Consider the following 16,737-nt stretch of genomic DNA (forward strand, 5'->3'; position numbering starts at 1 on the left):
ATAAGGCAGACTAGGGAATGAAATTACTTTCTTATCTTTCAACCCTTTCTACTCTTGTGTGAAATGAGGTAGATTATCCTCTGGTTCCAGAATCTGCTCTTTAATATCTGAACTGATCACTAAGGAACTTACACCACCCATTACGTTTTTGCCTCCATGATTCTATCACTTTTTTTTTTCTGCCTCCTGATTTGACACTATTCCTTAAATTAAAAAAAAAAAAAAATTAGGAATTGGAGAATAAAGCCTCTTTTACACTGACCAGTTTTTAAACTCTTCATAAAGCGGTCTTAAACAAGCCCAAACTTTTAAATATGAGTAGAATAAAGTCAAAAGAAGATGAAAAGAAATGGCATTCCTGGTGAAGTAGGTCAGATGATTTTCAGACTCCAAAGTGTCCTGATAGTTTTATGTGATCCAGTCCAGTTCCTCAAAAAACCCTGCCAACAGGTAACAGGTCTTTTTGAAAGCTTTTGAAGCCAAAGGCTCCCCACCAGCCAGCCCATCGCTTACTAAGTTCTCAGCCTCATTAAGAATGAGAAACAGATACCACGGCACCAACCTGTCTACAGGAACACAGCGAGACAAATGTAATTGCCTGTACAAGGAATATAAATCAGCAACTCCCAAATCATTCATATTTACACCCACTCCATTTTGGTTGTCTTTCCTTTATAATTTGGCCATACATCGATGTCGAGTGTATAATTTCATCTGGGGCTTTATCAGTTACCGCCCAGGGCCATGATTATATGGTGCAGGGAACTTCCTCTCCCTGAGGGAGGCTATCTTTAGTATCTTCTTGATAGCCACTTCTTACACACAAAATCAAAAGAAAAGTCTTGGTTTCCTTATGTGGCTCCAGAATCACTAAATATAACATTTAGAAACAATTTATCAACTGAAACCCTTGGGTTTTCAGCTGCCACTACAATTTTCCAAAGCAGAGAGTTCTTATTCCTCCCCTTTATGTTCTTTATCAACCTGCAATAAAAACTTTAGGATCTTGATACTGACCTCTCAATCATGAACAAAGCTCAACTTTCATCTTGTTAGTGTCCAGCCTAACTTGCATAAAGACTGGTTTTGAACGATCAAAACCATAGCAAAAAAATAAATATATAAAGGTATGATTTCTGCAAGAAGTAACTTTTTACAAATAAAATAAAAAATGGCTCTCCAATCTAGGATTCAAAAGATAATTTATTAGTCTGAGAAGAGGAATCACACACTACACTCAGTAATACGCTTCTTTTATTTTTGTGCCTTTATCTTAAAAATATATTTAAACAAGAAACAAAGATAATATTGAATTTTCCCATAAATTTTGCTTTCTTATTTACAGTGTTACATTGTAAATAACATTCCATTATACACAAATTAAGGACTGTGCATTCCTGTATGTTCTCTTTACATATTCTCTCATAATATAGTACATATAGCTCGAAGATATGCAGTATTTAAGCTTAGAAAAGCTTGAGGAAAGAAGTACAAACTTTATCAATAAGACTATTATTTAAAAAGGTTCTGACCTTAATTCTCTGCTAGATTGTTTCACTGAAACCATTCTTTGTTAAAGAAAAATGCCCCATATGAGGGATGAGAATAACAGTTTAAGTTAGCACAGGATCCACTTAAACTGGTTAACAAATAAAAACACTTTATCACTTAGTACTGTTATTAAATGGAGCACTACCACTGTCAACTCATTTAAACAAGGAGATTTACTCTTCAGCTCAGACACATTACACCAACGACAGCTGGTACCTCTGTATGAAATCAAAAACATTTCCTTTGCAACTTTAGGTTTTACTTGTAAACAGTAAAGCACACGTTTTGTAAAGGTGATTTAATCATTCCTGGTCTTAGGTTACACGATAAGGAGTTTGTATTTCATCGAGGGAGAAGCAAGCGCACGCACTGCACACACGCACACACACGCACACACTCAGGCCCGCAGGTCACTGAGCGCTAACTACAGCAGCACTAGTGTCGCAAGCGGTTCACGAGGCTGCAAGAGGGATTATAAAATGGCAAAGATAAAACATCCAACTTCAGTTTAAAACCCCCGAAATGCTCAGGCTCTGAAATGTCTCTTGGACGCTTCACGCTCGGCCTGAAGAGTCAGTTCACCGGGCTCTCCAGGCGGCAAACCCCACCTTCGATTGCCACGGACTGTCCGGCCACTGCACCGGGAGGGAGTCTTGAAATGTGAGTCTGCAGAGAGGGAGACAGGAGAGCATTAGAAGGGCCAATTGTGTCCTCCCATAAGTGACGAGGGCAGAGGAAGTACTAGAATGCCACAGACTCTCTTTGCATCTCAGGATCTCCAGACCGTGACGGTGGTAACTGTTCAGTGCAGAGAGATCCTGTTTGGTCAAATCTTGCAGGAGATGTTTAGTGAGCATCTACTCCTGCTAAACATAGCACTAGCAATGGCAAGTACAGAATGAACAAGATAGCAAAGGCTCCTGAGGGCACAGAACTTACATTTTCATCATATTCAGAACAGTAATTAATGGTTTTAAGGTCAATTTTATTGATCATATTCTAGTTCTCTGAAAAGCAGTAATTTATATACATTTTGTCCTCCAAAGCAACTGAGAATACCTGATTCACATTTACGTTTTACTCCCTAAGGGATCGGAATAGATTGCAAAAATTCCAATAATTCAACAACCTCAAAAGTGAGGCAATGAGACTGAAAGAAAAATAGGACCTTACAAAATAAGGTAAAGACAGGCATGAGATTAACACACAAACTCTCGCCTGACTTGTGTATCCATGCTGGAGGCAGCCTGCTGCCCCGTCTCTCAGCTTCCTCATTCCATAACCAGAGAGGTGGTTCATGTGTGTCCAGAATCACAACAAACCAACTGCTCACAAGGGAACAACTATTCCTGGTACAAGGCCTGGGAACTATTTCTCTTACGGGGCTTTATACACAGAAGGTACCACGATTAGTGGGTGAGTGAAGACATCAGTTGTACAACAAGGAGTTTTTGAGTGTTAGCTTTACTCAAAGGACGCTGCCTCTGATAGAAAACAGTAAAAGCTGTTCCATAAGGAGTCAGGACAACGTCAGTCAGGAATTCCTTTTTTTGATGATCTGGCTTAATCCAGGGATAGATAAATGCTGGGAGCTTCTAAGAAGAACAGAAGGACTGCATATCCCTTAGGTAATCCTCTCTAGTGGACAAGCCTAGAATGGGAATGATGTCCTCTCATGTAACCAAATATGAAACAAGCCTATGTTTTAGATGGAATGACAGCTAAGCTAACTGATTTGTAGTTTGAGGGTAGACAATATTCTTGAACCTCAATCCCCAAGTCCTGTTAGAGGAGCTGACATAAGTCAAGAATTTGGAAAGTTCTAGAGAATAGCAAACATTTTCTGGGCACTGAGTTTTTCCATGTGCAAGGCAGGAAGCAACCTGTAACCTACAAGGGTGAAGTCTGTTGCCTCAGGTAGCGAGCTGGGTGAGGCAGTCTCTGTGGTATCTCCTGGGATACAAGTACCAGTGAGTTCACTCACAAGGCTCATGCTTTTGGGAACTGTGTCCCAGAATCTGGGCTTATTATTACATCTGAGGGCCAAACTTGGATCTCACCATATGGAAATATTGCACCTGAGGAGTCCACAGTAGAAAAGCTGTGGCTCTTTTGTTTCTTGTGATACATCATTAACCTAGCAGGAGTTAGAACAGAGTGCGTTAATTCCACTACCCAGCAGTCTTTGTCACATCAGGCACAAGAATCTCAATTCTCACAATTCCCAGGGCTCAATGTTGATGGAGCTGTTATTCTTCCAGGAATTCCTTAACATGAGGCAAAAGAGAATTTTTCCCCCCAGGTATCATTCATCAGTTTTGTTTTGTTTTTTTTAATTCTTCTAAACAGACAAAAAAATCCCTGAAAGAGTAGAAGTCCCTCAGTCAATTTCATCCCTAATCTCATCCTCTTTGGTCATGAACACAGTCATGCAGCTATGACAGGGATCAAGAATGAGGCAAAACCCTGGTGGAAAACAGGATGGGAGTTCCCAAAAGAAGTAAACATAAAATTACCATATGATCCAACAATTCCACTTATGGATATATACCCCAAACAAGTGAAAGCAGGGACACAATAGTTAAAAGGTGGAAACAACCCAAGAGTTCGTTAACAAAATGTGATGTAATATTATTTGGAATATTATTTGACCCTAAAAATGAAGGAAATAATAATATTACTTGGAATATTATTTGACCCTAAAAATGAAGGAAACTCTGACACATGCTACAACATGAATGAACTTTGAAGATATTATGCTAAGTGAAATAAGCCAAGTACAAAAGAACAAATATTGTAGGGTTCCACTTACATGAGGTATCTATTAGTTAAGTTCATAGAGAGAGGAAATAGGATGGTGGCTGCCAGGCACTGGGGGAGAGGGAATAGACAGTACCGTTTAGTGGGTATAAATTTTCAGTCTGAGAAGATGAGAAAGTTCTGGAGATGGATGGTGGTGATGGTTATGCAACAGTATGAATGTACTAAATGCCACTGAACTCTGCATTCAAAAATGGTTAACATGGTAAATTTCGTTATGCATATTTTACCATAATAATAATAAAGAAAAAAGAATAAAGCAGAAATGACAATTTCCTACCCAGTGGAGAATAATACTCCATATGATAATATTAAGAAAAAAGGCTAGCTGGGAATGAATCTACAAGGCAGATCCCCATAGGAGAAACATTAACACCATCAGGTTCTGTTCACAAATAGGTTGGCATTGTCCAATCAGGTCTGTTAAAATATCTGTCCCCTAAGAGAAAAGCTCAAAGGGAAATCTGTCTTCATGTTTCCCAGATACAGGGTGAGTCCAGTGGGACCTCCTGGCAGGCCTGGTAGTCCAGGCATCAGAGAATAAATTAATTGTTTAAAGATCAAAGAGTGAACATATGTCCAAGCAGAGGGCCTGCAACTTGACCGGGGGATGTTGGTCTTAAGGCAACTGATTTCCTGCTGACCAAGGAAAAGACCAGGGCTAAAAGGAAGAAATTCTTGCCCTACAGACTAGGAGACCTGATAGCAATCCCTTGAGATTTACAAAAACAGATGGCCAATTCAAACTTATCTCTGACACTCCCCCCACCAGGTTTATGATAGAAGAACATCTAAATAAACCAAGTTAAACTACAAAGCATCAAGGAGAGTTAGGAAGGAAAAGAAAAAGGATTGCAAAAGATGACAGAGGTCTTGAGATAGCTGTTAACAGTACATGGACAAAATATTTCGAAAATGCACTGAGATTTGTATAAAATTTGCTATTTATGTAAGACAGAAATGCTCAACTAGACAAACTAGTTAAAATTAACTTCTCAGGGTTACCTCTTTCTCAAATCATCATCTAGTCAAGAGGGATTTTGCAATTACAAAACCCATTGGGGTCATCTTGGTGTTGAAAGTAATAAAACGGTTGACCATCTGTCCGAATGACAGTACTTCCCCAGTTACACCCATCAATATGATCTTCTGACTAATCAGAAAATAAGTGCCCTTGGTCTGAAAACATTTGATCCAGAATGTATTTGAAGCTTTCTGTGTGTCAATGGAGCATCAAATCACATTATAAACAGTGGGAGCTGTTTAAGAGAATGTTTTATACAAGTATTCATCTTGAAATGTTCTTTTGACATGTGGATTGGAATTCCTCTTGTAGCTAAAAAGAGACCATTTTCTACAATGAACTTATATGTCAGCACTGAAAAGTGCAATAAAGTATTTTACATTGTCTAAGAACTGTGTAGACTCTTGGGTACCCTATAAGCATTAAGAACTTAACAAGCTGTCTTAAAACCATTTAAATGCAAGTGTACTTTTAGGAAAATTTATAACTAATGATAAATAGCACATAAAAATCAACATGAAATAGCAGTAATGAGTTCATTTTGGGTTGTTTTCCTCTACTTCTTGTTGCGTGCCCCACTCACATACCTCTCTAACCATGATTCCATGTCCTTTTCTGGTTCTTTCTCAAGTAAAGACTTCCTTGACAGGATTCCTAACTCAGTCTAGAAGCTCTTCTTCTAGCTCTTATGGCACCCAGCTGAGCACTTCTTGTCCTGTTATGTAACTGTCTTGGTCTTGGTCTGCTTTGAATTTTTAGCCTCTATAAGTGAAAGTCAGTAGGAGGCAGGAGCTGGTCTTACACAAGTGTATTTTTTGCACTTGTCAAAGTGCTTGACCCAGAAGGCACACTCTGGAAATGCTGAGTGAAATGACTAAAACACACCCTCAAGGGGCTATACTTATGAATGCATAAAGAATCTCAAGTGTTTTAACTAGTATAACCAACTAGTTTGATTAAAAAGTCAAACTAGTTTGTCATAGCAGATTCTTTTAAATAGACATTTTTAAAGTATAGACAAACTTTTCCATTTTCCAAGTGGTTGTGTTTAGAAGAGAGATGGAGCTCTTGAGTTCTCAGATGTTAACAGCTCCACACTAGTGGAACTCACTGCCTTACACATAAAATTCTCTGCTTTCTTGTGAATTCCCTGACCGACAAAGAGAGATCCTTGAAGTTAATATTCCTTGAAGAATTATCCACTTATAAATTAAACTAACTCAAAGCCAATATTCTTGGGCCTATATCTTGTTATAAAATCAAGTACATTATATAATAACAAATTTAGTCTAAGATTTTAAAAAGAGAAAGTTAAAGACAAAATATCACAGAAATTATCTAATCCCTTGATGTACTAATCACAATCTAAGTAGTAGCTGAGACTTCCTATCATTCATATTCATGTCTTTAAATCTCTTAAGACCACCTTAGTGACTGTTCTTTTGTGGTTTCCAAGAAAGCTTGAAGCACACGATTTAATTTTAAAAGTCTCAAAGCCTTTATTTAGTGGTTATATTTTAATCCATCTTTTCCACTCTTAGGAGAATTGTTGAGATCTGCCACAAGAGTCAAGGGAAGAGTCTCTTAAACAAATTATTATCCTCCTTTGGTGGGGTCAGGAAAATAAAATCTGGACAGACATGGTCCAAAAAAAGATCTTGGAAATATTTTATTCATTGGTTTCATAATTCTGAGGGTTTGGTTTTCTGTGTTTTAAAAATAGAGCTTGAAGCAAGATAGTACTGTCAAAGCAATACAGGCATTTACAAATAGAACAAATAACATTGAGAAAACATTCCACACAGACTTAGGAAACAATATTTCAAAACACATAGGAGGTGTTTTCATCCACCAGAACCTTTTGAAGTACATGTAATATATAACATATCATGTCTAATTCTAAAGTTAATCTATGAGGCAGTTTATCACAATGGCTATGTGCATGGGTTACACATTCAGAGCATCTTGGGTGCTGGGGCATTTCCTCTTCTTCCTGGACACACTGAGGGACTACATTTCTCAGCTGCCTTTCAGGTAGGTGTGGCTATGTGCCTGAATCAGGCCAGTAGACTAGAGTACTCTGTGCCATTACCAGCCCTGGCAGAAAATCTTATGCACCATTCTCCATGCTCTCTCTTTGACAACCTTGAGGCTCATGTGCTATAAGGAGCCTCAGACTCTGGTTCACAGCCTGGAGGAGAGCCTGTTGCTAATCACAAGCCCCAATTTGGATTTTATGGGAATTAGAAATACACTTCTTACCATGTTTGAGCAACTATACACTTTGGAGTTTCCTTCTTAGAGCAGCTAGTGCTATCTTGAACCAGTAATAGTTCAATACAGGCCCCTGTGCTTTCTAGCTGTGTAACCTCTGTTGGCTCCGTAACTTCCTAGGGCCCCATCTTTAAAATGAATATAATAATAGCATTTATGATCAGGTTGATAAGGATGACATGAGATATTGCATGCAATCAAAATGTGTCAATTAATGTAAGATTATCATTATTTAAACAAATACAAAACCATAGAATAAAACATCATACAGCACAATCTCTATTGTAGATTATTGGATATCCAAGAATTAGAAAATTCTATTTTAAAAGTTAGTCTCCAAAAATAGAATGTGGTATTTTAAAGAAAAATTAGCTGCATGCTAACAGGTAAGTTTCAAGAAAATGGACATTTTTAGATCAGTATTTGATTAGTATTTGACGGTGCTATTTTGCTGCTACAGATAAAATAATTAACAATTGCTGAGTATTTAGTAAATGCTAGCATTTGTGTATTATCTGCTTGCTATATAACTCATCTTCTAAGGTTCAAAAACAGTGAACATATTTGGGTGCTACAGAGAAAACCAAATGGCAGAATACTGGCAAAATGCCTTCTAAGAACATGAGGGATTGTAGGGAAGACAAGTACAACCACATAAAATGATTAGAAAACTATTAACAAAAGCACATAACCATGTCCTATAAGGGTAGAGTACTCCAAAGTGTGTTTTCTAACACCCCAAGCAATTAACTCTATTCTGCCAATACTGATAAGGGGCCCTACAGCTGAACTCAGTGCTGACGCTGTCTACCAGGTGATAGTGTCAGATCCATAAGTTAAGGGCTCGGTCCCACAAGACTGCTGCTCCTTCCCAATCCAGACACCAATCACAAGTCCATGGTGGTGGACATACCCACAATAAATGGCAAGTTCCCATGACCTCTCTTCAAGTTTGCTAATTTGTTAGAGTGGCTCACAGAACTGAAGAAAACAGTTTACTCACTAAATTACTGGTTTATTGTAAAAGTATATAATTCAGGAGCAGCCAGATGGAAGAGATGCCTAGAGCAAGGTAGCTGGGAAGAAGCTCAGAGTTTCCATGCCTTTCCCAGACATGCCATTGTCCTGGCACCTCCACATGTTCACCATCTCTACCCCACTGGGTTTTTCTGGAGGCTTTATTACACAGGATGACTGACTAAAATCACTGGCTATTGGTGACTCAATCTTCAGTCCCTCACCTCTCCCTGGACATTGGGGGATCAGGCTGAAGTTCCAAATCTTAACCACATGGTTGGCTCCCCTGGCAACCAACCCCCATTTTTAGGTTACCCTGGGGTTTTCCAAAAGTCACCTCGTTAACATAAGCTCAGGTGTGGCTGAAAGGGCCTTGTCATGAATAATGAGACACCCATTTCACCTTTATGGATATAACTCAATTTTAGGAACTGAGGACAGAAGACCAAATATTACAATAAAATATGATCCCACTGCTCTTACTGCTTGTGATGTTCAAGGGTTTTGAGAGCTGTGAGTCAGGAACCATGAAGGAAGATCAAAAATACATTTCTTATGATAAATCACAATATCACAGATACCGAACCACAAGTGTCATAGGAAGTCAGGAGTGAGAAAATAGATGTAGATCAAAGAATTAAGGAAGACATTCCAGAGGCCCTGGCACCGGAAGACAAGAAGAACAGGGGGGCAGAGGGACACAAAAATGACATGCCGGACTTTAGTAAGGGAGAGCTGCCAGGTTTATTTGGTTTGACCCACACAGTTTTCCAACTGTTAAAAAAAGAAAATATTTTTAAATGGAGAAGTTATATAAAAGCACCTTGATTCCTAGCTTCTCTTGAAAAATTTGGCAACCTGTGATTCCTTCACTGGGGTGAAGTAGTAGCTACCTTCTTAAAGTATGTCTTTGGCAAGAATTTTCTACAGGTGGGGCTGTGTTCTTCCTGCAGCGTGTGTTCAGAAGGCACCCAATATCTTGTGATCTGCTTTCTGTGGATTTGATCCACTGGGTTCAGGTGGTGACAGCCTGATCCTTCCATAGGAAATTCCCCCATCAACCTTTGCCCAGTGGTTTTAGTGGCCACTGATAATCATTGCTTAGACCCCTTATTTCATGAGGGATTTCCCAAAGGGTGGTTTCCTGTCATTCTCAATATATTAAGAGCTGAAATTCTACTATGAAGAACTTTCTCTCATCAACTTTTTGGTATTCCAAAACAAAGTTTATATATGAAAGGAGGATAAGTACTTGATTTTTCCACAGCCTTTTGGAGGTACAAATAATAAACCTCCAAAAGCACCCAATCATCACCCCTCATCATTTTTGTGGTGTTAAGAAGAGGGAACATGGTTGGAGGGGTAGGGATAGAAAGAGAAGGCACAGCATTTTACTTCTTCATTCATATCAGCTAAAGGCCAATTCTTCTACATTTTATTTAAAAAAGAGAGACAGAAACAAAAGAAATGTAAGAGCTACTTCCAAACTGCCAATGCAAAAGAAAACTGCGTATCTGGCTGGACTGGTTTGCTAGCTCTGCTCTGGATGACTTATCAGTATACATCTTCTTTAACTCAAATATAGTACCTTATAGAATGAACTGGCTCCTTCTGGACTGACATTTATAAAATAAGTGTTGCAGCCAATTAAAATGGTAAAGTTTGCTCAAGTTCAATCTGACTATTTAGCAGAAAGTTCTTTCATCAAGGTGAACTAGGTGTTAAGATAGTGTATGAGTCTGCTAAGGCTTTCCTAACAAAATACCTCAGGCTGGGTGGCTTGAACAACATCAGTTTATTTTCTCACAGATGAAGATTATCAGTAGGTTTGGTTTTTCTGAGGCCCCTCTCCTTGGCTTACAGGTGGTCTCTTCTCTATCTGTGCATCCTTAGTGTCTTCTCCTCTACTCATAAGGACCCAAGTCCTACTGATTTAGGGCCCCACCGTTAGCTTCATTTACCTTAATCACCTCATTAAAGGCCCTGCCTCCTCACATAGCCACATTCCCTGTTAAGGCTTCAAGATATGAATTTGGGCGGTGGGGGTGGGAACACACTTCAGTCTATAATAGGACCAGTGCATAACAGATACACATCTTAAAGTGATAGAGTAAAATCCAACAACACCCCATATGTTCTCATCTCCATTCTGAGCTGAACTCCTCCTGCTCTCCCCACTTCAGTCCTTTCCCTCCACTTGCCTCCTTGCTGTTACACAACCACACAGCACACCCCAGCCTGAAGGCCATTATAGGTGCTATTCTCACTGCCCGGAAAGCTCTTCCACCCAGTGTCCCTGTGGCTCCCTTGTTCAACCCTACCAGATCTGTACTCCAAATCCACCTATTCAGGAAGGTTTACACTGGCCACTGGCCCTGAATCTCACTACCTCTCTGCCTCAAGGGTTCCTTTGTCCTTAACTGCTATCTAACCAGCCATTTATTTTACTCCTTTATCTTATTCATTGCTTGTCTCCCCCACTGGGACATAAACTCCATGAAGGCAGGGAGTTTATAGGTTTGTTTGTTGCTTTTTCCTCCATTCCTAAAAGAATAGTCTGGCATATGGTAGAGGGGTTCAGTATATTTGGTAAACAAATAAAGGACTTTATTTTTTTTTTAATGAGGGTTGGGAAACAAAAGAAGCAAACTGCAAATTAGATATCTTATATTTCTTAATTTTTTAAAAAAGATTTTATTATTTATTTGACAGAGATCACAAGTAGGCAGAGAGGCAGGCAGAGAGAGAGGGAGAAGCAGGCTTCCCACTGAGCAGAGAGCCCAATGCAAGGCTCGATCCTGAGATCATGACCTGAGCCGAAGGCAGAGGTTTAACCCACTGAGCAACCCAGGTGCCCCTATATTTCTTAATTTTATATTTTAGTTTTTGATTATAGTTTATGTTATACATTTGTAATGATATTTATGTAAATGAAACAGTCAAAATGATATTGAAGTTGTGGACCTTAAAAAAAAGTCTGAAAATAAAAGCCTGCGTATTTCCCAAGACTGACACAGTATGATCCAACAGATTCTGTTCATTCATTTACACCAGCATCACACGTCAACACACATCTCCTCCTGTAGAAAGAGATCGATGCAGACATCAGCTACCTAAATGGTGGTCAAATGAGGGCTGTGTGCCTTGTGTGTCTCTTACATCAGGCCACATTAATAAAATTTTAATGAAGTCAGCATGAGGAGGAATATAGAAAGCACTAGAGCAACCTTGTTTGCATGAACATTTTCCCTTCTGGAAAGCAGGACTCTAGTGAGACATCAGTGCCTCCGGCTCAATCTTCCATTATCAGGTGCAATTAAAGAGACAGATATTCTTTTTCCCTACCATTCTCCTTTCTCCAGTTAATTCTGCCTTACTTTCAAACTGCTGAGTCCTCGGTCACATTATTTTTCCATCCACTAACAGTGTCACATGAATTTTCTTAATTCATACTATGGAATATATACTATGGAATAATATATATACTATGGAATAATGTGTCTACTTCATAGAATAAAGACCCATTTAGCTGCAGGTAAGGTTTGTCTTCTGTATTTATCACTGTGCTACTTAAGGCATGGAAATTTGGTACTGTGAGGTGGCTCTGTTGGCTGAACATATCTTATGTCCTTACATAAGGACATTCTTACCTGATGTGATAATAGTCACTCTGTGCTTTCTTTTACTGGCACAAATGTGATAGACCTTAAATGACCGATTCCAGGGAGAAGGGCAGGGGAAGTGTGTCTGGTTGGCTTTTACTGCTTTGTTTCTATTATGGGCATTTCTCCCCCTTAATGAGTGAGTCAGGAGACACCACCACCCCCAACCTTTTCCCAGAAGTTCCCTGCCCACTGCTTTCAAGAGCTGTCTTTCAAGGAGATACAACTTGTGAATAAGTATATTCTGAGCATTCTTTGTGTGTGGCATTAAACCTTGGAATGTAGTTTACTGCTCTAAAAATAGTTTGGTCTTTAGACTTCATCCTGAAAGCAGATGTCCTCAAGCAGTTGACGGTGTCACATGAACCTGTTTAACACCATCCAGAATAATGTGTATGTTTTTATAGACCAAAAACCAATCTACCTACAGGTTATAAGATCTGCTGCTCACTTCCTAAGCCTCTGTGATAGTGGGCAAGTCAGTGAAGTCTCTTGAGTTATAAAATGAGGGCTTTGGGGTTAGATTATCTCTAGAGCTGCCCCCCAAGTTTTAACATTCTTTGGTGCTGACTTCATTTAGCTTGTGTATACATTGCTAATGAATCAAAAAATGAGTGTTTTACTTCTATTCCATCATTGTCTTTCACTAAAAGTAATAAATAGGCCAGAGCAATTTCAAGATGTAATTCCTAAGTTTAACCTAACAAATCAGAAATATCAACAGAATGAGGAATGAATGCCATATGTTAGTCATTTTACTGTATGTCACCCTACCTAGTTTTCCACATTTAAAACAAGGATACCATAAAAGATCCAATGGTGAATGTGGACAAAACACAAAGACAGCATTATAGTAAACTGCATTGTGTACTGAGACAAGGCTACAAAGAGGGAAAATGTCTATTGTTCTCACATATAAATATCATACCTTAAAATGCTGTCTGATGAGAACAGCATGTTGTTCCAGTCTCAAGTCAACTTTTGTTACTTCTTTTACCATGCAGAAGGCACCACACTTCACAGGCAATATCGGACAAGATTACCCTCCTATTTTTAACTTAAAAGCCCTGTGAAGGCATCCACATAAACATGGCAGGTCTCACAGTACCTATTACACCATCACTCACATAGAGAATTATCATGAGCATTCCATTTTGCTAAAGGTGATAAAAGCTCTCCATGATTTAGCAAATATTTATTCTGCACTTATTACAAGGAAACAGAAGAATGAAACACACATGGATCTTGCTCTGAAGGCAATTATGTTTTTGTAGGATACAGAAACTAGTTCTTTGTGAACCTAGTTCCTTATAACATCTTAATAAAAATACCAAGCCCCTATATTTGCATAATACTTTAATTTTCACAGTGCTTTTGCATCCTCAAAATACTATGCCAGGTAGAAAGATGTATACTATACCTGTATTTCAGGTGGAAAAAAGCAAGGCTCAGAATGGTTATGTGGTTTGCTTACAGTCACGGATGAAGTGGAAAAACTGAGACTTGAATGAAAGCCTGTGGACTCCAAATTTAGGGTTCTTTTACTCCCACACAGCCTTGCCATAAGGATTCTAAATCTAGCTCTGTTAAGAGACACACCTCTCACTGCAGGAGGCTTATGACTATGTCGTGTCCCAGGATGAAATACAGCTTGCACAGAAAAGTTATTGCCATAAATTTTACCAACAAGTTTCAGGATGATTCTGGAATTCAGAGAACTGGGTCTGAGCCTTAACTTTGCTGCCGATAAACTAGATAGTGTCAGGACTGAGAGGTTACTGGCTCTCTGGGCTTCAGCCTCTTTGTCGGTAAAGATGAAAAATTTAATTCAATTATATTCAGGATTCTTTCTGATTCTAACATTCTACATAGTTTTGTACTAGAAAGCCACTCTAAATGTTTGAATAAGTGTTTTCCAAAACAACCCACATCTAAATTTTCCTAAAACTTAGGTTATAGATTTTTAAATAGCTCCTCTAAAAACTAATTAAAATCCCAATTGGTTCTGGGACTTTGTATCACCTTCTCCTTAGACCCAGCCTAATGCTGAGGGGTGTTCTTAGAGGGTAGTTTTATGACCACCTACTGAGACCCACTACACATCAGAATATCTGAGGTTGGGGCCTAGGAGGCTAGATTTTCACCCCATCCCCATCTCCGCAGAGCAAAACCTGTTCCTAGACTACCTCTTGGATAAGTAGGTTGGCAGGCAGGAAGAAAGGTCCATGGATAAGTCATGCAGACTAAATGTAACTACACATCTGATACCACAATGTTAATGCATACATACTCAGGCTGTAGAGGTCTTTTATAACTTCTACTCCGATTTTTAAAAATTTCTTTACTCTTTTTTTTCAAATGTTTTAAGAGGAACATGTACTGCTTTTATACTAAAAATTGTTTTTTTTTTTTAAGACTTTATTTGACAGAAATCACAAGTAGGCAGAGAGGCAGGTAGGGAGAGAGAGAGAGGAGGAAGCAGGCTCCCCGCTGAGCAGAGAGCCCGATGCGGGGCTCGATCCCAGGACCCTGAGATCATGACCTGAGCCGAAGACAGAGGCTTTAATCCACTGAGCCACCCAGGTGCCCCTAAAAGAATAAACCAATATATGCGATTTCATGTATTCTACATAATCACAATTGTGTGTAAAAAAAAAAAAAAATCACAGCTGCAAAAACAGAAGGAAATATACCAAAATGTTAACAGCAGTGAATGTGGGGGTAGCTTGCAGCATTCCAGAAGGATTCACTCAGGGCTGGGGCTGTTTTTTTTTTTTTTTTTTCCCATTATTTTCCTGCATCTTCTTAATTATGTAGTATGGTGATTTAGTTAGTGTTTAATGCAGCAATACAATATGTAAATTAATCCATGTCCTTTTATTACTGTTTTAGATTCATTCTGGAAGGTGTGACTGTGTCCCCCACTCTACTTCCTAGCACTGCTCAAAAGGAATGAATGAAATAACTGTAATGTCCACACAGGACCCAGCAATGGCATCTGGCTGGATCACTCTCTTCTCCTTGGAACACCTTTTTCTCTTGGCTTTAGGAAACCATATTCACCTGGGTCTCCTCAAACTCTATGTCCACAACTTTTCAGTCTCCCTTGCAGGTTCCTCCTCCTGTCACCAACTTATATATGTGGGAGTTCCCCAGGAATCAGGCCTTCTTTCTTCTATCTGTGTTCACTCCTTTGAGGATCTCAACTGGTTTTAGAGTTTTAAAAAAGCATTCATACGCTGAGACTCCCAAATATCTATCTCCAGCTTAGGCTTCTCCAGACGAGTAAATGGTTAGAAGCTGGGTTCTCGAGTTCAGATTGTCATGCCTGAATCTTAGTTCCACCTCTTTGTAGCTGTGTGACCTTAGGCAAATAATGTGGTGTCTCAGATATTTCTTCTCTGAGGGGCTAATGGTGGCATGAGGTGCTAAGCTAAGAGGAGAGGAACTAGCTGAGTTCTGCAGGCCCAGTGGAAGGGGTTTACCTGCAGTTCTGTAGGGGGTTGCTCTGGGCCACCAAATCCTTGGTAAAAACAACCCAGTGGCCTCTTAGAGAACCTGGTAGGGAAGTCTCAACATCCTGATGATTTATACTGGGTAAAAATCCAAAATGTCAGTTACAGTCTTCCACTTGGTAAGCTGCCAGGTAACACAGATTTTACCATTGCTTGAAAAGAGCATCTTGTATTTGAAACAAAATGAAAGACTAATGTTTAAATTATTATAAAGAGTGAAACTACTATTTGTGTAATGGACTATTTCCTGAGAATATCAGTCGATCTGTCAGTGAGGAATTTGGAAGGGGTACAAATGAAAACCACCAACAAACCCTTTGAAGAAAGTTCTCCTTGTCAAAACCATCCGCTTCCTGACTTCTTATTGATCTGACCCATGTAATGCCAAAGAACTAACTGCTAAGGCATTAAGACCTAGACAGAAGTATTTCCCAAGCTGAACTCCTGCTGCATCCTATGAGATGCTCTCTGAAAAAAAAGGAGCACAGTTAAATGTCAGGGAAATGGTACAAACTTATTGTTCAACCCAGTCTACTCTAAAAGAGCAAGATAGGCATGTGAACACTTAATGGTTCAGACATCCTTCTAAGAGGGAGCAAAATACATGACCCCAAAATATGCCACTTCTGCATGTGGATTATTTTGATCTGGTAACTGAGACCCAACAGAATCAAGAAAATTTTGAAAACTTTAACCACCTAAAAGAACTTAGATAGGAGGCCTGGCCAGATAGAGAGCCATTACTGGGGATAATTTTGTATCTGGAAGGCCTATCTGTAGGGAAAGGCAAACATCTAATTACCAAACATTGGCTCACAGTAAGAATATTGTGAATTACCCTCCTCCCCTTGGAATTCCCAGGCCCCTGTTCCAT

General features: G+C 39.2%; 1 protein-coding gene across 2 annotated transcripts in view; it reads right to left on the bottom strand.

Annotated features, from left to right (window-relative positions):
* Positions 1-1,247: 1,247 nt before the first annotated feature.
* LOC111141831 (taspase 1) overlaps positions 1,248-16,737 on the bottom strand; it is a 271,125-nt gene continuing 255,635 nt past the window's right edge. For both annotated transcript variants that reach the window (XM_022494662.1, XM_022494663.1), the window contains one exon: positions 1,248-2,217. In XM_022494662.1, the coding sequence (XP_022350370.1) occupies positions 2,125-2,217 (93 nt within the window). In that variant the 3' untranslated portion in view covers positions 1,248-2,124. The remainder of the gene's footprint in view (positions 2,218-16,737) is intronic.

This window comes from Enhydra lutris, unplaced genomic scaffold (assembly GCF_002288905.1).
Source record: "Enhydra lutris kenyoni isolate GAN:26980312 unplaced genomic scaffold, ASM228890v2 scaffoldscaffold6, whole genome shotgun sequence".
In the NCBI taxonomy this organism is placed as follows: domain Eukaryota; kingdom Metazoa; phylum Chordata; class Mammalia; order Carnivora; family Mustelidae; genus Enhydra; species Enhydra lutris.